Raw genomic sequence first — 26,298 nt, 5'->3', positions numbered from 1 at the left:
CCCAGGCTCCAGTCGATGGTCCCTGGGGTTGGCGGCTGCCACGACCATCACAGCCACCTCCGCTGCCTCCACCATTGCCAGGGCTGAGTGCATTTGGCATGGGCTTGAGTCAGCGGTCCTGGGAACTGGCAGCCACCGGGACTGGCTCACCCGGACCAGTACCGCTCGCGGTTTTGGTGGCATGTGAGTACAGAGACAAGGGGGTCCTCGGGCGACCGATGAGACGGTGGCTGGGGGTGTGCGCCGCCTGTGGGAGGCTGCGGTGTTGAATGGAGTTTGCAGAGAGGGGGCATCTGTGTTCTGGACCATTCAGAGAGGAGCACACTGTGGCTTCTCTCTGAGGTGGAGGTCTGGGTGCAGACAGTTTTTACTTTGCTCTCACCCTCTGAAAAGGCAGAAAAACTGCCAGAGAACAAAAACCCCCAGAGAGCAAAAGCCTGAAAAACCGGTTTCCACAGAGCCCGGCCCCTTGATGGGCAGGGCAACTCCGCCCAAGCAAGACTGACTGAAAAACAACACACCAGGCGTTGCTCCTGGCCTAGAGGCAGAGAAGACACCCCCAAGATCAACAGGACAGAAAGACCTCCAGACATGTGATCATGAAGTTCGTGAATCATAAATTTAGAGAAATTGTCTAAGGGCAGCTAGGGGAAGAGATTCTTTATGTACAGTGGAAGGAACATCAGAATTACATCAGACCTGTCCACAGAGACCTGGCAAGTCAGAAAGGGCCGGCAAGACATACTCAGTACACTACATGAGAAGAACATGCAGCCTAGAATACTTTATCCGGCAAGGCTGACGTTCAGGATGGAAGGAGAGAGAAAGAGCTTCCAAGACCAGCAAAGACCAAAAGATTATGTGACCACCAAGCCGGCACTACCAGAAATACTAAGGCGGGGGGGTCTATAAAAGAACAAAGACCCCAAGAGTGATATAGAACAGAAATTCACAGAGACAATCTATAGAAACAAGATCCAGGATGACAATAAAACATATCTTTCAATAATCATTCCCAACATGAATGGCCTAAATGGGCCCATAAAACGGCACAGGTTGCGGATAATGAAACAGGACCCGTCCATATGCTGTCTACAAGAGAAGCATTCTGGACCTAAGCATACATCCAGACTAAAGTGAAGGGGTGGAGAAGCATCTTTCATGCCAACGGGCCTGAAAAGAAAGCTGGGGTAGCAATCCTCATATCAGACAAGTTAGATTTTAAGCTAAAGACTGTAAACAAAGATACAGAAGGACACATCATTCTTAAATCCACCAAGATCCACCAAGATCTAACAACTGTAATTATTTATGCCCCAACATGGGAGCGGCCAATTACATAAGCCAACTGTTAAGTAAAAAGACATACTGATAAGAAGACGTTAAATGTAGGGGATCTTAACACGCTACTCTCAGCAATAGACAGACCATGTAAGCAGAAAAATCAACAAAGAAACGAGCTTTGAAGGACACATTGGATCAGATGGACCTCATATATATAGAGAATATTAATATTCCACCCTAAAACAACAGAATACTCATTTTTCTCGAGCACACATAGAACTTTCTCCAGAATAGACCACATACTGGGTCACAAATCAGGTCTCAACCGACACCAAAAGACTGAGATTATTCCCTGCATATTCTCAGACCACAATGCTTTGAAACTGGAACTTAATCTCAAGAAAAAGTTTGCAAGAAATTCAAAAACTTAGAAGCTAAAGACTATCCTGCTCAAGAATGTGTGGCTTAACCAGGAAATCAAAGAAGAACTTAAACAATGCATGGAAACCAATGGGAATGAGGACACATTGGTCCAAAACCTATGGGATGTGGCAAAGGTGGTCCTAAGGGGGGAAATACATAGCCATCCAAGGCTCACTCAAAAAAAAAAAAAAAAGAAAGAAAGAAAAAGAAAAAAGAAAAATCCCGAATACACAAACTCTCTTTACACCTTAAAGAACTGGAGAATCAACAACAAATTAAGCCTACCCCACGCACAAGAAGGGAAATAATAAAGATTAAAGCAGAGATCAATGAATTAGAAACCATAGATATAGTAGAACACATCAACACAACTAGAATCTGGTTTTCTGAAAGAATAAGATTGATAAACCACTGGCCAGACTAATCCAAAAGAAGAGAGAAAGGACCCAAACCAATAAAATTATGAATGAAAGGGGAGAGATCATGACTAACACCAAGGAAATAGAAACAATCATCAGCAATTATCAACAGTTATATGCTAATAAGTTAAGCAACCTAGAAGAAATGGATACATTCCTGGAAACCTATAAACTTCCAAAACTGAAACAGAAGAAACGGACAACCTGAATAGACCAATATCTAGTAATGAGACTGAAGCAGTGATCAAAAACCTCCCAAAAAACAAGAACCCAGGACCTGATGGATTGCCTGGGGAATTCTACCGAACATTGAAAGGAGAGTACCTATTCTCCTGTAGCGGTTTCAAAAAATAGAAAGAGAAGGAAAACTTCCAAACTCTTTCTATGAAGCCAGCATTACCTTGATCTCCAAACCAGGCAGAGACCTCATCAAAAAGAATTTCAGACCAAGATCCCTGAGGAATACGGATGGCAAGATTCTCAACAAGATCCTAGCTAATAGGATCCAACAGTACATTAAAATGATTATCCACCATGACCAGGTAGGATTTATCCCTGGGATGCAAGGTTAGTTCAACATTCGCAAATCAATCAAGGTGACAGAACAAATCACTAAGAGAAGAGAGAAGAACCACATGGTCCTCTCAACTGATGCAGAAAAGGCATGTGACAAAGTACAGCATCTTTTCCTGATTAAAACTCTTCAGGGTATAGGGAACATTCTTCAACTTCACCAAATTCATTTATGAAAAACCGACAGTGAATGTCATTATCAATGGGGAAAAGCTGACAGTCTTTCCAGTGAGATCAGGAACACGACAAGGATACCCACTCTCGCCACTCTTGTTCAACACAGTACTGGAAGTCCTAGCAACAGCAATCAGACAACAAAAAGAAACAAAAGGTAAGTCAAACTCTCTCTCTTTGCAGATGACATGACACTTTATGTGGAAAACCCATAAGTCTCCACCCCCAAATTACTAGAACTCACACAGCAATTCAGTAACGTGGCAGGGTATAAAAATCAAGGGACAGAAATCAGCTGCTTATACACTAACAATGAAACTGTAGAAAGGGAAATTAGAGAATTGATTCTGGTTACAACAGCACCAAAAACCTAACTGAAGAGGTAAAGGATCTATACTCGAGGAACTGCAGAACATTCATGAAAGAAACTGAAGAAGACAAAAAGAGATGGGAAGACAGTCCATGCTCATGGAAGAATAAACATTGTTAAATGTCTGCACTGCCCAGAGCCACCTATACGTGCAATGCCATCCCAGCCCAAATACCACTGGCATTTTTCAAAGTGCCAGAACAAACAATCCTAAATTTGTATGGAGCCAGAAAACACCGCGAATAGCCAAGGAAATGCTGAAAAAGAAAAACAAAGTTAGGACTTAGCCTGATTTCAACCTTTATTACAAAGTTATGATCACCAAGACAGCATGGTACTGGCACAAAAACAGACACATAGACCAGTGGAACTGAGTAGAGTCCAGATATGGACCCGCAACCCTACGGTCAAATAATCTTTGACAAAGCAGGTAAAAATATCCAGTGGAAAAAAGTTTCTTCAATAACTGATACTGGGAAAACTGGACAGCTATGTGTAGAAGAATGAAACTCAACTATTCTCTTACACCACACACAAAGATAAACTCAAAATGGATGAAAGACCTCAATATGAGATAGGAATCCATCAAAATTCTAGAGGGGAACATAGGCAGTAACCTCTTTGACATCGGCCACAGCAACTTCTTACAAAGACACATCTCCAAAGACAAAGGAAACAAGCGAAAATGAACTTTTGGGACTTCATCAAGATAAAAAGCTTCTGCACAGCAAAGGAAACAGTCAATAAAACAAAGAGGAGGCGCGCCTGGGTGGCTCAGTGGGTTAAGCCTCTGCCTTCAGCTCAGGTCATGATCCCAGGGTCCTGGGATCGAGCCCCACATTGGGCTCTCCGCTCCGCGGGGAGCCTGCTTCCTCCTCTCTCTCTGCCTACTTGTGATCTCTGCCTGTCAAATAAATAAAATCTTTAAAAAACAAACAAACAAACAAAGAGAAAACCCACGGAATGGGAGAAGATATTCACAAATGACATTACAGACAAAGGGCTGATACCCAAGAACTTCTCAAACTCAACACCCAAAAAACAGATAATCAAGTCAAAAAATGGGCAGAAGACATGAACAGACACTTCTCCAATGAAGACATACAGATGGCTTGCAGACACATGAAAAAATGTTCTTCATCATTAGCCATCAGGGAAATACAATTAAAAACCATATTGAGATACCACCTTACACCAGTTAGAACGGCAAAAATTAACAAGGCAAGAAACAATAAATGTTGGAGAGGATGTGGAGAAAAGGGAACCCTCTTACACTGTTGGTGGGAATCAAGCTGGTGCAGCCACTTTGGAAAACAGTGTAGAGTGTCCACAAAAAATTAAATATAGAGCTACTCTATGACCCAGCAATTGCACTACTGGATATTTACCCCAAATATACAGATGTAGTGAAAAGAAGGGCTATATGTACCCCAATGTTCATAGCAGCAATGTCCACAATCACCAAATTGTGGAAAGCCAAGATGCCCTTCAACAGACGAATGGATAAAGAAGATATGGTCCATATATACAATGGAATATTACTCAGCAGTCATCAACACGGATAGGACTGGAGGAGATTATGCTGAATGAAGTAAGTCAAGCAGAGAGAGTCAATTATCATATGGTTTCACTTGTGGAACATAAGGAATAACATGGAAGACATTAGAAGGAAAGGAAAAGTGAAGGGGGGAAATTGGAGGGGGAGATGAACCACAAGAGAGAATGGACTCCGAGAAACAAACTGAGGGTTTTAGAGGGGAGGGGGGTGGGGGGATGGGTGAGTGTGGTAGCAGGTAATAAGGAGGGCACGCATTCCATCGAGCACTGGGTGTTATGCTTAAACAATGAATCTTGAACACTGTATCAAAAACTAATGATGTATTGTATGGTGACTAACACAATTAAAAAAAAAAAGATCACAACTTTAGTCTTTGTTTTGGTAAGACCTTATAAATAAGTGTTTAATTAAGAAAATAATATGCAAGAGGCTGCTGGGAAGATGGCAGAGTAGGAGGACCCAGGGCTCACCCCTAGAGAACACCCACATCGGCATAAATAACCCAGAAAGCAACCTGAAAACTGGCAGGACAGACTCCACAGCCCAACACAGACAAAAGGCCAGGCGAAGGAGATCCACCACACAGTGTCACAAGCCTGGCAGTGTGCACGTGCCCAGACAAGGGCTGGCATCACTCCAGAGTGAGTCCTGCTCCAGGGAGAGGGGAAGATAACCACATACCAGTCTGGCTATGAGTCCAGCAGTGGGCTAGGGCAGACAGCTGGTCTGACTGCAGGCCCCAGCCACCAACAAAAGCTTCTCAGGGGACAACACAGGGAAAGTGTCTGCAGTTTGGTGCTACTTCATCTCTGGCAAACACCTGCTCTGACTCAACTCAAGCCCAAGGCAACCCTGGACTGGCCCACCAACACCACAGGCACCAGACTCTGCCCACAACAGGCACAGAGCCATTGCAAGCTGTACCAAAGGCAAACACAGCTTGTCATGTTAGGACACCCCTGTAGCAAAACACGTAGGAGACACACTTGATGCACCATTTTCTGGTGGAGACACTGCACTGCAGGACCCCTTCATAAAGTCACTACCTTCAAGTGCAGGAGACATAGCTGACTTTCCTAACATAGAAACAGACACAATAATAGACAAAATGAGGAGACAGAGGAATATGTCTCAAATCAAAGAGTAGAACAAAATCAGAGCAAGAGACCTAAACGAAATGCAGATAAGTAATCTGATAGCAAGTTTAAATGTTATTTATTTATTTGACAGAGAGAGATCACAAGTAGACGGAGAGGCAGGCAGAGAGAGAGAGGGAAGCAGGCTTCCTGCCGAGCAGAGAGCCCGATGTGGGACTCGATCCCAGGACCCCAAGATCACGACCTGAGCCAAAGGCAGCAGCTTAACCCACTGAGCCACCCAGGCGCCCCTGATAGCAAGTTTAAAGTAATGCTCATAAAGACATGTGCTAAAATTGAGAAAAGAGTGCACGACTTCCCTGAGACCTTCCACCAAGAGATGAGACATAAAAAAGAACCAATTACTGATAATGAACTCACTAGATGAAGTTAAAAACAGACAACCTGGAATAAACATCAAGAGGAAGCAGAAGAACACATCAGCCACCTGGAAGACAGAGTAATGAAAAGTAATCAAGCTGAGCAGATGAGAGGGGGGAAAAAAAAAACCCAAAATGGGAATAGACCCAGGGAACTCAGCAACACTATCAAGCATGGCAGTTGCATGATAGGGATCCCAGAAGGAGAAGAGCAAGAAAAGGGGGCAGATTTGTCTGAAGGAATAAGAGCTGAAAAAAATCCTGAATCTAGGGAAGGAAAGAGAAATCCAGATCCAGGAGGCACAGAGAGCCCCCCACAAAACCAACACAAAGAGGTCTGCACCCAGACACAAAGTAAATAAGATGGCCAAACGTAGTAATAGAGAATTTTAAAAGCAGCAAGAGAAAGGAAAGCAGTTACATACAAGGGAAACCCCATATGGCTATCAGTGGGTTTTTCAGCAGAAACTTTGCAGGCCATAAGAGAGCAGCATGATAAATTCCAAGTGCTAAAAGGAAAAAATCTGGAGCCAAGAACTCTCTATCCAGCAAGGCTTTCATACAGAATAGAAAGAGAGACAGAGTTTCCCAGAAAAACAAAAGTTAACGGCAAACCATCCACATCTCCATCACACATGGATGCCATTGGCCTGTGAGCCCCAAATCCATAGTCCAGCTGCCCTCCTGCCTAAGTCAGCATGCACAGCCTGCCGCCTGCTCAATGCCAAGTTAACATGCCTTCACCTCAGACTGCCAGGGACTCAAACTGACACTGTTCTCCTCAAATTCCAGCCCCTGTGCTCAAGTCTGTGCACGAAAGTGGGCAAAATTTTAGCAACAGAATGAAGCAACCCAAATAGTGACACTAAGTCTGTTGAATATATACGGGATAAAAGGAGTGTCATAGGCTAAGAACATCTCCAACAAGCACATCAAAGGACAATATATACAGCATGATTCTGGTTAGTGAAAGAAACAAACCCAGGAAAAATAAAGTAAGATGAAAACAGAGAGGGAGACAAACCATAAGAGACTCTTAACTACAGGGAACAAACTGTTTCTGGAGGGGTGGTGCATGGGGGGATGGGGTAACTGGGTGATGAGCATTAAGAAGGGCACGTGATGTTACACGCAACTGATGAATCGCTGAACTCTACCTCTGAAACTAATAATATATGTTAACTAATTGAATTTAAATTTAAAAAGTCCCCTCCCACCCAAAAATAATAATAATATGCATTCCCTGGCTGCAAAAGGATATAACAGCCTAATAGCAATGGTAAGCCAACAATTCTAAATTCTTTGTTAAAATATACCAAATCAGATTTACATGATTTTGGAGGCTCTCTACTAAGCAACTGCACAAAATTATAATTGTTAATTTTACAGCATACTCCATATTATTTAACTCTAAGACATAATAGTAATCCACACAGTAAAAAGTGTCTATAATCTCTTTTACTATTGCCAGAGGCAGAGAATGAAGCTAAATGCTTACATCTAATCTGGTCTGATGCTGCTTAGTCATCTGGTCTTGAACCTTCAGTCTTCGAAGAAGTTCTTTGAAACCCACCATGGGTACAGGAATTAACCTGAAGAAATCCAAGTGGTCAATTATCAGATCTTAAGCCTTTTACTATTATTACAAAGTACCAGAAATTAGAGTTTTTGTAATAACATTCATGTAATTTCACAATAAATTTCTAGGGTTCAAAGACAGATCAATGACTATGAAATCAACAATGTTAAATCACAGATTTTTTTCAACCTTCTTATTTTACGAATAAAGAAATAAAGTTCAGTCAAAATTTATACTTTTAAAGGCAAAATTAGGGGAATGATACTCAGATTTCAAGGTTTTCACCATACTGTACAGCTTTGTCAGTCAACAAGTAGGCTCCCAGCCCAACGTGGGACTTGAATTTACAATCCCGAGACCACGAGTTCCTTGCTCTACCAACTGAACCAGCCAGGCGTCAACATTCTTCAGCAAATATTAGTCCTTATATGGAAATATGATGAAGGTGTACTCACTTTTCTGAATCAGGGTTGTCCACCTTGGCTTGTTCCCAGATAATAGGATCAACACCTACAAAAAGGAGAAATACTTTTTCTGAAAGAAACTATTCTCTGTTTTTATAGTATTTGTATGGGAAAGGCCTTCCTAAAATAAGATTTTTTAAAAATCCAGAAGCTGTAATGAAAAATGATTATTCAATGACAATTACAAAAATGAAAATTTTTGTTAGGATACAGCTTTGAAAGAAATTGTAGACTGAAAGGAAGTATCTACAACCTATAGGATAATAGATTAACCTTCAGAAAAACAGAAAAAGCTCCTATAAATCAGAAAGGAAAACAAAAATATCTAATAGAAAATGGGCAAAGGACATGAAATGTTAATTCACAAAAGATAGAACCACAGGTAATAAACATATTTAAAGATGCTCAAATGATTAGAAATCAGGAAATGCTAATGAAAGTAAGTGATTTTTGCAATCAGAATGGCAAAATTAAAAAAGAGTGATAATCTCATTGCTGGCAAAAATAGAGCAAAATGAGAAAATATTTAAAAAGAAAAATACAAGAAAAAGAACACATTCCTGTCACAGTGTGTATACGACTTTCTTTGGAGAGCAACCTGGCAGTATCTAACAATACATAAAATATACATAATCTCGACTCAAATTTCATTACCAGAGAGCTATTCTAAAAGAATTTACAAGGCTGTTTAATTGTTGCATAGTTTATAATGATGAAAAGGTGGAAATGACATAGAAATGAAGTGATGTAAGGTACATCCATGGTATTCCATGTAGATTTTCAAAAAGAATATTTACCAGTGTGTACTGGTATGGGATCGGAAGGGCTACGAAATACTACAACTGAAAAGGCAAGTCGCAGTAGATGTACAGTGCAGAATCCTTTTTTTTTTTTTTAAAGGATTTACATGTACATATGCTATATTAAAATCACAGGTAAAGGACTAATAAATTATTAGTAGTAGCTATTTCTGTGGGAAGGAGATTAACTGAATCTGTAATTCAGTCAATCTAGTTATGCCGTCTACATCATATTTTTTGGTGAGAACACTTACTTAGGTTTTACTCGAATTCTCAGCACAAGTTAGAAGAAAATAAAAATATTAAAAGTAAATTACCTAGGGGTAGCTGGATTATGGATTTTTTCTCTTTAGTTTGTCATTTCCCAACATTTCTAACAAGCATATTAACTATAAAATATAAAAGCTAAATGAATTAATACAATGAAAACATTTAAAACTTTGTCCCGAATTAGAAGACATGATAGACACTGGTTTTATTAATAACCAACTAATACCTACCAAAATAGAGGAAGCATTTTTATCTCTAAATCTTTCATTTCCTCAAATCTGTGACTACAAACGTACCAGCAGGAGGATTCTGTAAGAGTTGTTTGATTTGCGCAGGAGAAAGTTCAGTTCTAGTCATAGAAAGGGTTACTCCAAGTTGCTGCAACTGTGTTTTTATATTCGTTTGTTCAAAATGGGCATACAGTGTTGTAGCTGGAACTCTTCTTGAAGTACCATTCGGAGAACGTTCAACAACATAAATGACAACTTCTGTCCTGGGAGACAAATAACCAAGTTACGAAACAGCACAAAACTCATAGCTACAACTCAGTATCAATGTAGCTTGTGATTTTCAAAAGGTGCTAGCTGAATTCAGAAAACGTTTTAGAAGAGAAAATAGTATTTTCTTAAATCTTGGAAAATAAGGAACCCTTACTTAATGTTATGTTCACTTGTATATCAACTTAAATGATAGTTAAAATGAGACATAGGATACTTATAAAAGGTTTGCTTCACTGCAAAGTCCTATGTAAATGTTACTATCTTTTCCAGAATTGGGAAGTACTTTGGAGATTATGTTGAAGTTATCTGATCTCAGGTATTATATATTTCACTAATTCTTCTAGGGGCGCCTGGGTGGCCCAGTGGGTTAAGCCTCTGCCTTAAGCTCAGGTCATGATCTCAGGGTTCTGGGATCAAGCCCCGCATTGAGCTCTCTGCTCAGCAGGGAGCCTGCGTCCCCCTCTCTCTCTGCCTGCCTGCCTACTTGTGATTTTTGTCAAATAAATAAATAAAATCTTTTTTAAAAAATAATAATTCTTCTAACCCAACATATCCCAAAGTAAATGTTTTTACCACTAAGTATGAAAATTATACAGAAGACATAAGAAGTAAATGAGTCATATTTCTCCATGAATGAGTATGCACAGTTATCAGTTAAAACTTTCTAATAAGGGGTGCCTGGGTGGCTCAGTGGGTTAAGCCGCTGCCTTCGGCTCAGGTCATGATCCCAGGTCCTGGGTTCGAGCCCCACATCGGGCTTTCTGCTCAGTGGGGAGCCTGCTTCCTCCTCTCTCTCTGCATGCCTCTCTGCCTACTTGTGATTTCTCTCTGTCAAATAAATAAAAAAAATCTTAAAAAAAAAAAAAAAAAAAAAACTTTCTAATAACATCTTTGTGGCCTTTGATTTGCACACACAGCCATGATTAACGTTTCTTCCTGTTTCTGAACGAAAAATCTAAGGAATCATTAGTATCCGGTAAGTTAAGAACTCCAAGATTAAGGGACACCTGGGTGGCTCAGTTGGTTTAAATGTCCAACTCCTGATTTCAGTTCAGGTCATGATCTCAGGGTTGTGAGATCACTTGGCCTCTGCACTGGGTGTAAAGCCTACAAGATTCTCCCCACCCACCCCACCCTGCTCCTCCCACCTCTGATAGACAGATAGATACATAAATATATATAAAATAAAAGTAACTCCCGGGGCACCTGGGTGGCTCAGTTGGTTAAGCGGCTGCCTTCGGCTCAGGTCATGGTCCCAGAGTCTTGGGATCGAGCCCCACATCAGGCTACCTCCTGCTTCTCCCTCTTCCTCTGCCTGCTGCTCTGCCTACTTGTGGTCTCTATCTCTCTAATAAGTAAATAAAATCTTAAAATAAAAAAGTAACTCCCAAGATTAAGCAAAAAAGCTTTTAAACAAATGTTGTTATAAATACTGAATAATAACTAGCTGAGTAATAATATTCTGCTCAAAGATTTAATTTGTGCTTTATCAACAAAAACGCTGTTGGCTCACTCTCTTTGGACCAAGGCGCACAGAAATAAGTAGTACATTTAATGTATACTTACTGATCATCTGGCAATGTTTTAATACCCTCTACATTTACAGTAAGGGTCTGGTTTCCTCCCAAAACTTTATGCAATGATTCTACCAACTGCTGTTGTTGGCTTCGAATATCTGTTTCTTTTTTGTTGAAAACTAAAACCACCAGCCCATCTTCATCTTTATTATTGGGCATACAACTATATCCTACTGCCTGTAGAATGACAAAACAAACAATATCAAAACTACGAACAGATTTTACATCAGATGTTTAATATTAATACATTAAGTATCTGCTAAAAAAGGGAAAATGGTTTAATGCCTGCTAATGAAGGAAATAATTATTCTTGCCACCACTCTGTGCCCTAGGTCATCACACAAGGATAAAGAGAAACTATTTTACCCAAGAATAATATAAACTTAGAGTGAAATTAGAATTTCCTCTTCAATAGAGTAACCAAATAGCCTTCCCTTCCAAAAAAGTTTGATAGTCATTACTGTTGGGTGTTTCTGAACTCTGAGGAAACAATTCTGCATGTCATTATAAAAAGGACCACAAAATGGGGCGCCTGGGTGGCTCAGTGGGTTAAGCCTCTGCCTTCAGCTCAGGTCATGATCTCAGGGTCCTAGGATCGAGTCCCGCATTGGGCTCTCTGCTCAGCGGAGACCCTGCTTCCTCCTCTATCTCTCTCTCTCTGCCTACTTGTGATCTCTCTCTGTGAAATAAATAAATAAAATCTTAAAAAAAAAAAAAAAAAAAAAAAAGGACCACAAAAGTCATGGACCCAAGACCTAATTTATTTTACTATATTGACTTACGGAATCCTAAACTAAGTTTTAGAGATAGCGAAGATATGATTACTGTAGTTTTTTCTAAATATAAATACTTTTAAAGTAGAATAACACCGTCAAACATAAAACACTATAAAGAATATCTACGTCGTTTTATGGGTTCATGTAATACAAAACTATATTATGGGGTACATTTCTAGCATTACTTTTTAACATACAAAATATGATAAATTTTTACTTTTTAACATACAAAATATGATAAATTATACCTAAGGAATTACCCTTTTAGATAGCAGCCTTTTCTTTTGTCACCACTTATAATGCAACTTTTTAAAAAAGATTTGTGGGGGAGGGGTAAGGAGAGAGGGACAGAGAGACTCTCCAGCAGACTCCCTGCTGCGTGAAGAGCCCTCTGCAGGGCTATATCCCGTGACTCTAAGACCATGAACTGAGCCAAAATCAAGAGGCAGATACTTAACTAACTGAGCTACCCAAGACCCGCATAATCCAACTTCTAAAAAAAGAATTTAAATTCATTCTAGGCTAGTTCTCATTTTACCATATGTACGTTATATATCAACTTAAAAAAAAGTTATATCCAATCTATGTCCACTATATAGCTCTTAGTCACTACACAAAAGTATTAAAATTCCAACTATATACACTTAAAAATTCCTTTTGTTAGAGTGATAACAGATGTTTTAGTAAGAGAAGCTGGTCACTTTCTGTCGTTCAACCACGTTGAGAAGGGTCCGACCCTCAGCCTCCCAGCCCCACACATAGGCTTACATATGTACTGATTAGAGACAGACACAGGCAATAAAAACTGGTTTGGTTTTGTTTTCTTTTTGTGCCACTGAAAAGTGGCTGGGGTGCCCAGGTGGCTTAGTCGATTAAGCGCCTGACTCTTGGTTTAGGCTCAGGTCAGGATCTTAGGGTCATGGGATCAAGCCCCAGTCAGGCTCCACAGTCCTCTGAATCTGCTTGGGATTCTCTTGAAGAATTCAAGATTCAGATTCTCTTGAAATCTCCTTGGGATTCTCTCTCTCTCTGTCTACCCCTTACCCCACACACACGCGCGCTCTCTACAAAAACCTGTAAACGCGTCTTTCTAAAAAACTGGCTGGAGTACAAACTGGATTGCAATACATTATTTATGAAAAAGATGCCATCAAGTTGACCTAAATACTCTCACTGGCTGACGAAACAATCTCTGAGAAGTCGAATTCAAAGGAGAAGGTTGTCGGGTAGGCATGGAATCAGAAGGAAAAGATTATACTGTTTTAATGGCTTTAGCATCCAGCTATAATTGTGACAACAGAATGATCCCTGCCAAATAGAACATACAACCTGTCTAGCCAGTACTCTGCTGGTTAGAGTACACATTCCTGGAGAATGTTAGATGATTCTCACTAAATTCTAGTTTTGGGTCTCTACTTCACGATGCCAAGCAGACCACCCTGCTTCTAACATGTTTTCCTCAATTTTAAATTACATTCTGATCATCCCTTCCCCTTCATTCATACTCTGGTCACCTTCAATCCCATGTACGTAAGAAAGCACTTCACCTTAATAACTTCTGTATCCTTAAAACAAAAGTGTAATTGTACCGTATTCAAAAAGTACTAAAGACAAAGCAACTGTTTTCTTCATATTATTTTAATCCAAATATCACATTCTCTCTTACACACACTCTTCAAGTGAGGATCAAAAGAAATACTAATACCTTAAATCGGCAAAAGGGATTTTCTTGTGTGAACTCCACTGGTGGAATGTTATTGTTGAAATATCCTTTTCCTGTTCCCCAAAAGGCCTGCAGTTGATTCCATTTTGCTAAAATAGCATCCCTCTCATCTCCTAATAGCGTTGGAGCAGAAAGAGCACTTGCAGTATTTATCAGTTGGTTGGACTGTGTAGGAGCTTGTGTGGGCTGACTGAAGAGACCACCTAATGCTAGAAATGTACCCCATAATTAGTATTTAAAAAAAAAAACAACAAAAAAACCAATCAATCAATTCAGACCCTAGGTATAGTAGGCAGAATAATGCCCCTTCCCCCCAATGTCCACATCCTAAACCCCGGAACCTGTAAATATGTTACTTTACACAGCAGAAGAAACTCTGTAGATATGATGAAATTAGGAGACTGAGTTCAGACTATCCTGGATTAGCACTTAGTGGGCTCAACACGATCATAAAGGTCCTGAAGAGGGAAGAGGGAGGTCAAAGTGAAACGTGACGATGAAGGAAGGGGCTACAAGCCAGAAAATGCGAAGAGAGCCTAAAAGCTGGGTAAGGCCAGGGAACGGATTCTCCCTTAGAGCCTCAAGAAGTAACAGCCCTGCCAACATCCTGATGTCAACCCAGGGAAACCCATTTCGGAATTTCTGATCTCCAGAACTGTAAGATAATAAATCTGTATTGTCTTAATACATACACTAAGTCTGTGATACTTGGTTATGGCAACACTAGAAAACTAATATACTAGGACAATCCTTATAATGATTATCTTCTTAATACAAGCAATTCCACTACCAGTACATCAGCTGGGTTCATATCAGACCCACATCAAAAAAAGCACATACGGATATGTGTAAAGTGTGTGAAGCTGCAGAATGGGTTTTTAAGCCTTTATTGCTAATGCACATGCCCAACAGTTCTCTTTTCATGATCTGATGATGAATTTTAGAAGTCTCAGCTTGGCGCTAGTCCACCCTTAACGACTCGCACCTGTCTTATTCCACATTTTACCAAGGGAAAGAACAAGGCTCAGAGCTTGAGGCAAAAGTATTAGCTGGAATCTACCAGCACTATGACATTTTCTGTGTACTCGGATTTCAGTTATCCTGTCTTTATGGCAAATGATACTGGTTTTCCATTTATAGCAGGAGTACAAATCTTCCTTTTAAAATAAATATGTAAAGTTAAAAAGTAAAGTGACTTAAAGTTCTTAGTAATACAAATGGTACAGAGAGAACAGAAAAACCATGAATACCAAAATGCTCTGAGTTAAGGGCCGCTATATGAGCCGCTATTTAAGTATTCTTTCAGGTTGACAGGTTCTAAGTACCACAGGGTCACTGGGGCTGCTACAGGGCTAGAGAGGGTCTCTTGTCACCCTCCAGAGAGATAATATTAATTTCCAAATGGGCACATGTAAAAATTGTAAAGAACTGGACTAGAAGCCAGAAGATGTGAATCCTGCTTACTGTAAGCTCTATAAGCTATTTACTGCAGGGGCGCCTGGGTGGCTCAGTGGGTTAAGCCTCTGCCTTCGCGGCTTAGGTCATGATCTCAGGGTCCTCGAATCAAGCCCCACAGGAAGCCTGCTTCCCCCTCTCTCTCTCTGCCTGCCTCTCTGCCTACTTGTGATTTCTCTCTCTGTCAAATAAATAAATAAAATCTTAAAAAAAAAATACTTCAGCAATCAAAAAAAAAGGGGGGCGAAGAGAGAAGGAGATGATTAGTGTGGCAAATTCTGACTTTTGCTAAATCTATTCAGTAGACTCGGGGTCATTTTACTCTTATTTTTGTGTTAAATTTCTCATTTAAGTAAAGAACAGTACATATTCATTGGGTCTGAGAGGACTAATGATCTTAACTATGTGAATACAGAAAACAGAATCCGGATCAGTGCGGGAGAGGTAGGAGAAGACAACAGATAGAGATCTCCCTTTTCCTATTTCACGTTTATGAAGAGAAGAGAAGAGCAACTGAAATGTGACTGTGAGATTAAAGTTGTTTTGTTTTGTGGCCACTGTTTTAAGAAAAAAAGAAACTTCAGGTTGTTTAAATATGGGTAAGAAGGATCCTTGGGGAAAGAAGCTGAAGACCGCGTTGGGGAGAGGAGTGTTGCTAGAAGAATCCATAGTCCGAGTGCCCCTGGGAAGAAAGAGATCCACAGCACAAGGGAAGGTTAAAGGAGGAGTATGGAGGGAGGCAGATGAGCAGATCTGGCAGTGGGAGACTGAGGAACTGCAGTGCAATAAGGGATTTTATCTTCTCTTTGAAGTGGAGGTCAAGGCCATCTGCTGAAAGAAAGAGCAGAGAAATCTGAGATCTGAAGAGAATAAAGGTCTGTCACAGAAGGTGGGAGAATAAATTAAATAAACTTCCAAGGATTACCAGGCAATGCTGAGGCCCCGACTTACGTCAGTGATTAAGAATTTAGAGGTACTATTCAATCTTTTGTACTGTGTGATTTTCTCAAGCTGCACCTAGAGAGACAATTGGGCTTCACCGAGCTTGGGATTTTTTTAAACCCTCAGGCACAGGATACAATGACAAGAAGTTTAGGGTATGGGCAACCAGTGACTAATTAGCTAATTAGGAAGGGCAGTGAAGATAAGGAGGAGCTGATGGAAGAACAGAAAATGGTCTAAATGGTCTAATGGTCTAACGGTCTAAATGAAAATGTCACCGGTTAAAGACCTAATGAGGTCTAGGAACAGCTATATTTGAAGTATTTAAAAAGGCAGGCTAAAAAAAACAATAGATTATGGGATGTTCACATTAGTGATTTTGAAATTAGAACATTTTCAGATGTTGCCAAGGTCCGGAGTAAGAATGGTTTAAGAGAAATGGAAGAGGTCTCTGGAGTAACAGGTAGATGGCAGGGCTGTTTGAATATACAGCCATGTGATGTTTAACCCAGAAAGAGAGAAGCTGAAAAGAAAAGGAGGACTAACAGCCAGTTGCCAAAGTTTTCAACGGATAAGAGGTACCATCCAGAAGTCAGCAGCTAACTGAGATCAGGCAACGCACAGAAGGCACAGCAAGAGAACGTGCATCTCGTTCAAGCAGGGGTTTTAAGAGTAATGCAACAGCTCTGTCGTCTTTGCAGATTAAAGTCGAAACTCCTTACAGCAGCAGCTCCCAAACTCGTCATGCTATGCCGTGCAAGGGTGCGTCTGTCAGTTCTTCCCTCCACTTGGAATTCCCCTTTCTGACTCTATCCAACTAATTCAAGATTCAACTCTTCGTATTCCACAGCACCTTCTAGGGACGCATTTTAGTGCGTTCACATTATGTATGTATTTTGTATAAGTGGATGTTTATTATTCTAATTAGACATTCGTTATTGTCTCCTTGTAGGCTATACGCAGAACTGTGGCTTTTCAACCTTAATACCTAATCCCTGACGTACGATATACAGTCAGAAGTGGCTACTATGTAACTGAGTAAGTCCCTTTATTCTGCAAACGAATAAAACCAAATTCAAAGTCCCATTTTTCCTAATGAAAGTGTAATTATAGTAACAGAGTTGGGGAGACTTTCAGGAAACAAAGAAAAAAATTCACTTTCTCCTTCTCCTAAAGTACTCAGATTTCCAACAAATTCTGTATTTTTGCAGGATAACAGAAAAAAGAAATGACTAAAATACTAGAAAGAAGAACTGAGACTACTATTCTATTTTCTTTGTCCTACTGGCTAGATAGTTCTTGAAATTCATGTTTAATAAACTAATAATCTTCAATAATTGAGTAGGATGAATTTTAGCCAATCAATCAAGTTACCTAAGAACAATGAAATGGAAGTGATTTAAGAGGTAGCAGACTGGAATAGTGAAAACAGCTTTACACTGGAAGTCAAAGAACTTGAATTTATGTTTCTATTCTACATCTTGGGAGGTCTATGGAAGAGTCACAATCTCTGTTTTCTCTCTTCACCTATGAAATGGAGATAACAAGAGTACTCTTTCACAGGATTCTTGTGAGAATTACATGAATTAATCCATAAAGATAGCCCTGGAACATATGCCGTACCAGCTGGGAAGGGAAGCTATCAAAGACTAATTCTAAGCTTGTACCAAAGGACTCGAGGCCAACCTGAAGAGGCTTGTATCTCAGGCCAAAGATGGAACAATTTAAGTATCAATAACTGCAACAGATTAAAAAATACCAAAGAGTTGAAATACTTAAGTTGCTAATATTAAGTAAAAATTAACTGGTCTCCTTTGGAGAATCATAGGGAACCAACTCTTTATTTTTGAAAACTAATTATAAATATGGAAAGAATCAACCAAATAGTAAATTAAAAAATATTAAAAAGTATTGCAGTACACGGAGAAAAGAAGTCACGAGGTTGGAGTACCACTTTGCAACCCCTGAGAAATTGATGGATCTAAGTAATCATCGCCCACGGCTGCTGCCAGCGCAACCGAAAACAGACACAACCGACCTCACATATACCTCCTGATAAAGGATGCGGTACCACCTGCAGTCTTGCAACCCCACAAAAACTGAACTATCCACGTAAGTAAGTGCCTAGATCCAGCCCAATTCACAAGAAACACAGAAGACAACAAAGTATGTTAAACTACACCGCAGGAATGCAATACAGTAAGTCCTGACTTGAAAAATCCTACAGGATAAGGATCGCATTTCTTTAACAAACTGGACAAACAAAAAAGGAGGGCTAACAGGGGAGCTTACAAAGGTTTAAGACACATAAAACTCAACAATAATGCTTACAAACTTAATGACAAAACTATACAGTAAAGAACAGGTGACCACGACAGACAGGACTACAGTTCCTCTGACAGGGAGGGGACTGCACGGGCAATGTGGGGGCTGCTCAAGTGGCTGGCCAGAGGCCGCCTGCTGACACAGGCAGTGGTTACAAGGGTGTTCACCTTATACACAACTCATTAAGCTGTACTCCTGTGCAGTTCTCTTTTTTGGGTTACTTTTAGCAACAACGTAAACGGAACGCTATCTGTCACACACACAGGCTTCATAATCCCGACCATACCAGTCTGTCTCCGCAACTGCTATCATCACATAGAAACATGAGAAGTCGCTTTCGGAGTCTTGTGGAACATAATACTGATAAATCTTCACAAAAAGATATCTGTTAAAGTGTTCTCAACAGTGCACTCAATGTTGGCTATATGTTACAGTTTTATATTTGAAGAAAGATGAAGACCTCTCATACTTACTGGTCTGCTGTGGCTGCTGCTGTGTATTAAATCCTCCAAATCCCAGTCCAGTTCCCAAACCAGTACCTAAACCAGTACTACTTCCAGTTGCTGTGCCAAAACCAGTACCAAAGCCAAAACCTTTGTTCTGAGTACCACCAAAGAGTCCTTTGAAGGAAAAATTTAAATTGCATAAGTTAAAAAAAAAAAATCTGATCTCTAGCTCATTTACATCTACAAATGCCTTCAGATATCCTCTTACCAGTAGTGCCTGTGTTAGCTGGAGCAGAAAAGCTGAATGCAGAGCCTGCTGTTGTAGTTGTTGTCCCAAATCCTCCAAACCCACCTAATTTAAAAAGGATAAATGAAACAGAGAGGAAAAATCTTTTGCATACGTAGTAATTTTTTCCAAATTATTTTACATCATTGCCACGTAAAAAGAAAATATTTTGATCTAATTTTTCCTTTCTCTACTTTCAACTTCAATTTTTTAAAAACTGTACTACTAATCAAGTCAGAATGTTGCAAGAAATAAGTAAATATTTCAAACAGACATACCACAATGCAATACATACCCTTCGACAAAAGGGCTGATTTAACACTTACAGCTGAGAAAACATGTTAGGCCTATTACCATGCTTAACAAACTCGAAAATGACTATGCATGTACTTTCAGGGCACGTGTTGCAAATTCAAATGCCTACAAGATTTAGGCTGAGAATAGTAATGAGTGAGAAGGACTGGGTGTTTACTGACTGGTAGAACTGTTCCATGTGAACAATTTTTTTAAAGTGGCAGCAGTTTCTAAATTCCAGCAGATTACTGCTGTGGGAGAATGGTAGTTTAGTAGTGTTGTATACTCCCATTTTTCCCAAGAGAAACACAAGATCTAGATTTTCTATGTGAAATTTACAGAATTTTAAACCCTAATTTAGTTTTTTTTCTGGCAAGAAATTCAAATATTTTTAAAATAGTGTGTCCAACACATCATACTGGCAGACGGTGGTGCCAGTTTGCAACTTTGGCTTTGGTGAATGAACTCCTATGCTCACTTAGCTTATGTTTCCACTTAGTCTTCATGAAAACTTAGGAACTTCCCAAAGGAAACATACTCACCTCCTTACAAGAACATGTTTCTTGAAGGAAGAGATAAGGGGGAAAAACCTCTGCAAGTGGAAGGCAGTGGGAAGGAAAGAGCAGAACTAGCACAGCTCTCTGCCCCAGACTGGCAACTGACAGATACACAAATTTCGTTCTTAGGTAAGTTTAGAAATGAAACTCATCTTAACCATATGTAACTTGACATATGAATGGGATGGAATACAAACAATCTAATATTGTTTTGTTTTTTTCTTATTGTCAGTTTTTACCCGATTACCAATATGGTGCCAAAAAATCTTAAGAGAAAGGTTTGAACCATTAGTGCGGAGTTATGCCACAGTTTTTTGCAATTCTAACTTTTAATCTCATATATCGTTAGTATAAGAGACAGATTCATGTTACATAAAACGTATAAGGAGGGAAAAAACCCCAACCCTCTGATATTCATCATATAATTTTGATTTAGAAAATTACTTAAAAATACAGTGTATGTTGTAGTCATAACCTAATACTCTTATTTTCTTGTAGGTTTTTTTTGCAGTATTGGAAACCATAAACATTTTGATTTAAAAAATATCACCTAGAAGTATAGAACAGTGTTCTCAATCTTTTTCATTATTCCTCCCTTCTATAGAAAAACTATTCTATATTCTGAATTGACTACACAATATTAGTATCTTATCATGCTTCCTAATACTAAAAATGTTTATTAGTAATAGTGGATCTGCAAAGACACAAAATAAACCAGAATTTCTATCATCCCTTTGCTGAAGGCTCAGTTAATGAACATCTATAAAAGTGGTTAAAATACAGTTATTATTATCACAACTCAATAATTAACAGTGATAACTCCAAATGAACATGAAATCGAGCAAATACCGTAAGTTTATTTATTGTTGCTGAATTACAAGCTGGGTGGCTTTGTTCGGAAACACAAATTTCAAAATAATGTCGTTTCACCCAGTGCCAATTTTAAGCAAACGGGGAAAAATAAAGATACCAATGACAGTGATACATGATCACTTTAAATATACCTTAACATTAATGGACAGTTTTATCCTTGGAATCCAAGGTTTCAAGTATTCTTCAAAACGTTTCAAATCAGATGCCAAGGTGATATTCGCACTGCAGTAACAAACACTGCACAAACACCCAAATAAATCTTAGGGAATACTGTTTACAAAATGCATATAATTGGCATGGGCGTAAGTGGCATAATGTAAGAGAATACGGACAATAAATTCATATACGAGCAGCAGAGGAACAAGACTTTTCCATAGGATACTGTATGTAAAGTACACAGACGTATTTTAAATTTATATACACATATATACACATTACAGTTTGTTTTGCAAATTTCCAATGAGCTTCAATCCATACAGATACTACAATCTTCATTATTATTTTTTTTATGCAAAGTGTCTAGCCTACCTACTAGAACTCAACGCTCTGTGACAATAAATTAAATCGCTCTGCTCATTTCTCAAAAAATCCAGTGAAAACCTGGGGGCTCTTTCTATAATTATGTATCTTATAGAAACGTATCCTAATCCGCTGAGTGAATCAAGGAACACATTACGGTTGCTACACACCTTAAAACAACAAGATGGGGTACTGCTGTTCGTATAAGACTTGTTTCTCTCGGGAAACACAAGGACAATCAAATGAAATTCCAATGAAAGATGCAAGAAAAATGGAAAAAAGTGAAAAAAGTGACTGCAGGAGTCCAAGAATCCCAGAGAAGTGGGCCTGACTGCCGGGCTTCTGTTTTGGAAGAGATCGTAACAATTTGGAAAAGACTTTCTACTCAGAATCACCCATTCCAAATCCTTATCACTTGGAAGGTACATTCTGTTCCATTGAATGGAAGTTTAACAAAGGAACATTATACCTTGAGAGACTTCTCAAACCCAAATCTTTTAAGACCGTCAAAACTGGATACAAATGCTTTGGATTCGACCCCAGGACACGAATTTCCCTCCCTCGTCAGACAGGTCGTGTTCCTTCCCAACCCAGGAATCGCAGAATATTCTTGGACTCCGGCGCCCGACGCTCGTCACACAGACGACCCGCAGTATCTACCTGCGCTTGCCAGGCTGTTACCAAAATTGAACGGAGTCGCCGAGGTCGTCGGAACACCGAAGTTCCCAATATTAAAGTTCACTGCGGGATTAGCAGTTAATCCGAAACCCCCAAAATTAAACCCACTGGCGGTGGAGTTGGCAGTCTCAAGCCCACCAAATCCTGACAGGCGCGGAGGCAGAGAAACGAACAGAAATGTAGAACGGGGGAGGGAGAAGGAAGAGAAAGAAGAGAAAGCGAGATCAGGGTTAGCGGAGGCAGCAGGCGCTCCGGGGGGACGAAGACAAACCCGGCCCGGGCTCTAGGCGGGTGAGGAAGGCGGAGGCGGGGACCGGACAGAGGAGCGCGAGCGCGACGTCCCGCCGCAGGGACCCCAGCGCCGCACGCAGCGCGCGGCCCCCCGGCCCGCATCTCCCCGAGCCCGGCAGCGAGGGCCGAGCGGGGGCCCCGCGGCTGAGGGGCGGAGGACAGGGCGGGTCTCCCGCGGCGGGAAAGAGGAGCCGCCCCCAGTGTCTCCCAGGAGGGCTCCCCGGCGGCCGGAAGCGAGCCGTGGGAGGACAGAGCCCTGCGGGGACCCACGCGCAACGCCAGAGCCCCAGGCTGCGCCTCGAAGCCCCCCGCGGCCCCCTCAGGAGTCGCCTGGGCCCGCTCTGCCGCCGCCTGCCCTTTCCCGAAGCACGAAACCCCCCGAGCGGCCGAAGACTCCCCCTCCCCCTCGATCCGCCACCCGGAGAATCTCGGACCGAGAGGGTGGACCGGAGGCCTCTCCTCCTCTCCCGGAGAAGGTCCGAGAGGATCACTCACCCGCGGGCGCCGCAGTGGCTGCAGCGGTGCCGGAGGTGCCCGCAGGAGCCCCAAAGTTGAAAGCCATGTCGCGGGAGCAGGGGACCGAGACTCTGCTCCCGCGACACCGGTGCACTCCGCTTTTCAGTCCCGCGGGGAAACCGCCCTTGGACTAGGGAGTTCCGCCTCTTTTCGGGCCCAGCCTACGAGGCCGGAACGCCGGAAGGGCGCACGCAGCGGGGGTGGGGGCGGGAACGCCCCGCCGGCTTCCGGGGGCTTTGGGGCTCCACGTGGCCGGGGGCGTCTCAGTCGCCGGCAAGTGCTGGGACTCCGCGGGACGTGCGGTGCGAAAGCCCCTAAATGCTGCCGTAGGGAGGCCCCGTGGGAAGGATGTGCGGGAGGTTGAGTAGGAGTGTGATGAGGACCCGAGAGGAAGGCCGCGGCCTCATCTCCGTGGCGGAGAGTAGATGGAGGATGCTAAAACTCACGCAAGTTCACGGAGCAGCCTGTTACCCAGTCAGGGGGGTAAATGGGAAAAAAAGGGTTAATAGAGATGCGTTTGAGGATGGTATCTTTAGGTTCCTTTTTTTTTTTTAAATATAACAAACCTTATAGAATTATTTGATTCTTAAATCTATGTGCTCGTATACTTTAGTAAAAATAAAAGTAACAACAAAAAAACCCCACATTGTGTTTATCAAAATGACAAATCCTTGGACCCATCTACTTTTAGGAATTCATCTTACAAATGGGCAAAATTTTGTACGACAAGTTTGTTGGTTAGAGCATTGCATATAGTAAGTGACTGGAAACACACGGGTTTGCTTAAACAGTTGTATTCGTACAAAGGAGTACTATTCAGACATGGAATGGGAACAGTAAAGCTCTTTATGTGCTTAAAAGAAAAAGATCTCAAAGATGTATTAAAGGGGCGCCTGGGTGGCACTGTGGGTTAAAGCCTCTGCCTTCAGCTCAGGTAATGATCTCAGGGTCCTGGGAAAGAGCCCCGCATAGGTCTCTCTGCTCGGCAGGGAGCCTGCTTCCCCCCACCCCCCTCTCTCTGCCTGCCTCTCTGCCTACTTGTGATCTCTCTGTCAAATAAATAAATAAATAAATAATCTTAAAAAAAAAAAGTATTACATAAAAGACAATTAGAAAACCTTCTCTGGTATGCTACGATTTTGCTGATGGAAAAGGGGGCTAGAATATGCAAATACACATTCTTGTATAAAATATTCTTGGAAAGATAGATATAAAAAAGTGAGTGACATTAGTTAACCCTTGGGAAGATGAACTGTGTGTCTGGGAGATGGTGGAAGACTTTTCACCATAAACCCCTTTTATGCTTTTTGAAAATGTAAATGGTTTACCTACTCAAAAAATTAAATCACGCCAACAGTGGTAATCGCAGGAGTCCCAGTGAGAGTGCTGACGAAGGGAAGAGGACAGCAGGAAGGGAGTCAGGAGCAGATGGACTTGATTGACAGGATGTGGAGGGAAGGGGAAGAAGGAGTCTAGCAAGAGTCCCTGTTTTCTGGCTTGTAGGACTGGGTGGATTGCGGTGCCATTCCCCAGTAATGGGAATTTGAAATGAAGACAAGAAAAATGAATTCCTCTTTTTTTTTTTTTTTTTTTTTTTTTGCTTTCTGGATTTGAGGACGATCTGGCGGAGGATATCCAGCAGGTGTTGGCATGTGCGGCTGAGGTTGAACGACCTGTATGTCGACTGTAACTGTTCAGGTTGTAATGGAAGTCAGGGAGTCAATGGAATGGTCAGGAAGAGTTAAGCCAGAAGAGGTTGCAGCTGATCGCAGGTATTGAGAAGAAAGGAAACGGCCCCCAAGGGAGCCAGAGAGGGCATGGTCAGAGAGCTAGGAGAGCTGGCAGAGTGCAATCACAGAAATGATGGAGGGAAGGGGAGAAGGATCGGGGATGAAAAAGAACGGGTGAGTCTCCCATAGGAAGCCTTCCCTGACTACCCTTTCTAAAATAGCGCGTTCCAGTCCTGTCACTGTGGCTTCTTAAATATTCCTAGTACTCACCATCACCACCTGTTTATTGCTTCCTGCATTTAATATAAGCTCCACCAGGGCAGGAACTTTTTTTTTTTTTTTTAACACTGGTTTTATCCCTACTGCGAGCAGAGGGCCTACCCCTGTAACAGACCTTATTCAATACTGTGGAATGATGAATGAGTCCTGTGACATGTCCCTCTCCCTTGCCTTTCCCATATTCATCTCCAAGTCCCACATATTTTATCTTTTAAACATTTCTAAAATGCTTCATCTCCCCTGCCATCTCCCTGATTCCAATTACCGTTATCTTTCGCCTAGACCAGGGATTAGCAAACGATGGCCAAATGTGGACTGTTGTCTATTTGGGTAAAGACAGTTTTACTGGCACACAGACACGCTCGTTTGTTTACCTGCTGCCTAGGACTGCTTTTATGATCCAAGAGCAGATTGAATAGTTGTGACAGGAGAGGTCTGCAAAGCCAAAACTTTTTCATCTGGCCCTTTACAGAAAAGGTTTGCCAGCCCCGACCATGACATTGCAGGAGCCCTTGTAGTGCGGAGAGCAGGACAGTCAGATGGTGACCTCATTCTGGGTTGCCCAGAGAACCAGCTAACTGTGGCTGGGAGGTCCCCCCTCTGCTGGGAGAAGGGGCTGCAGCCAAGCTCAGGTCCCATGGAACCAGGGGCTTCTTTTCCCCGGTGATGGAGACTGTAACACTCCACTGGCAGCTGGCTCTCCCGATTTCTATACAGCATTCACCCCAATCCAAACTGCCTGTTGCTCAACGGCTTGTACATTCCTTCATGGACAAGACCGCTTCTTCACGCTTGTCCCTTCAAAAGGGGGACTCGAAGGCAGATCTGTGCTCTTTAGTGAGACCAAACAGTACTCTGGCCCTTGGCTGGCCTCTCCGTGGGATGACAGGAGGTTGGAGGGTCTGTGCCTTCTATCTTGCTGTTCCGGCCCTATACATTTTTATTTTCCCCAATAAAACCAATTACTTAACCCCTGCTACGCAGCTCTGTGGAGTTCTCCTTGGGGTCTGATGCATGACACCCATCTCACATGCCAACGCAGACCCCAAAGGGACCCACCCAACATGGCAGCCTCCTCACTGACCTCCCTGTATCCACGTA

General features: G+C 41.6%; 1 protein-coding gene across 3 annotated transcripts in view; it reads right to left on the bottom strand.

Annotated features, from left to right (window-relative positions):
- The window catches only part of LOC111149064 (nucleoporin 54), a 33,343-nt gene extending 9,992 nt beyond the window's left edge, over positions 1-23,351 (bottom strand). Inside the window, exons 1-9 of one of the 3 annotated variants that reach the window (XM_022505968.1) lie at positions 23,168-23,262; positions 22,364-22,525; positions 19,443-19,526; positions 19,202-19,348; positions 13,989-14,215; positions 11,497-11,684; positions 9,727-9,923; positions 8,352-8,406; positions 7,816-7,909 (exon numbers count right to left, since the gene is read on the bottom strand). In XM_022505968.1, the coding sequence (XP_022361676.1) occupies positions 7,816-7,909; positions 8,352-8,406; positions 9,727-9,923; positions 11,497-11,684; positions 13,989-14,215; positions 19,202-19,348; positions 19,443-19,526; positions 22,364-22,525; positions 23,168-23,234 (1,221 nt within the window). In that variant the 5' untranslated portion in view covers positions 23,235-23,262. Of the gene's footprint in view, positions 1-7,815; positions 7,910-8,351; positions 8,407-9,726; positions 9,924-11,496; positions 11,685-13,988; positions 14,216-19,201; positions 19,349-19,442; positions 19,527-22,363; positions 22,526-23,167 lie in introns of all 3 variants that reach the window. The other 2 variants (XM_022505969.1, XM_022505970.1) reach the window with 2 other exon arrangements.
- Positions 23,352-26,298: the final 2,947 nt, after the last annotated feature.

This window comes from Enhydra lutris, unplaced genomic scaffold (assembly GCF_002288905.1).
Source record: "Enhydra lutris kenyoni isolate GAN:26980312 unplaced genomic scaffold, ASM228890v2 scaffoldscaffold21, whole genome shotgun sequence".
Lineage (NCBI taxonomy): Eukaryota > Metazoa > Chordata > Mammalia > Carnivora > Mustelidae > Enhydra > Enhydra lutris.
This window is presented reverse-complemented; position numbering and strand designations above follow the sequence as displayed.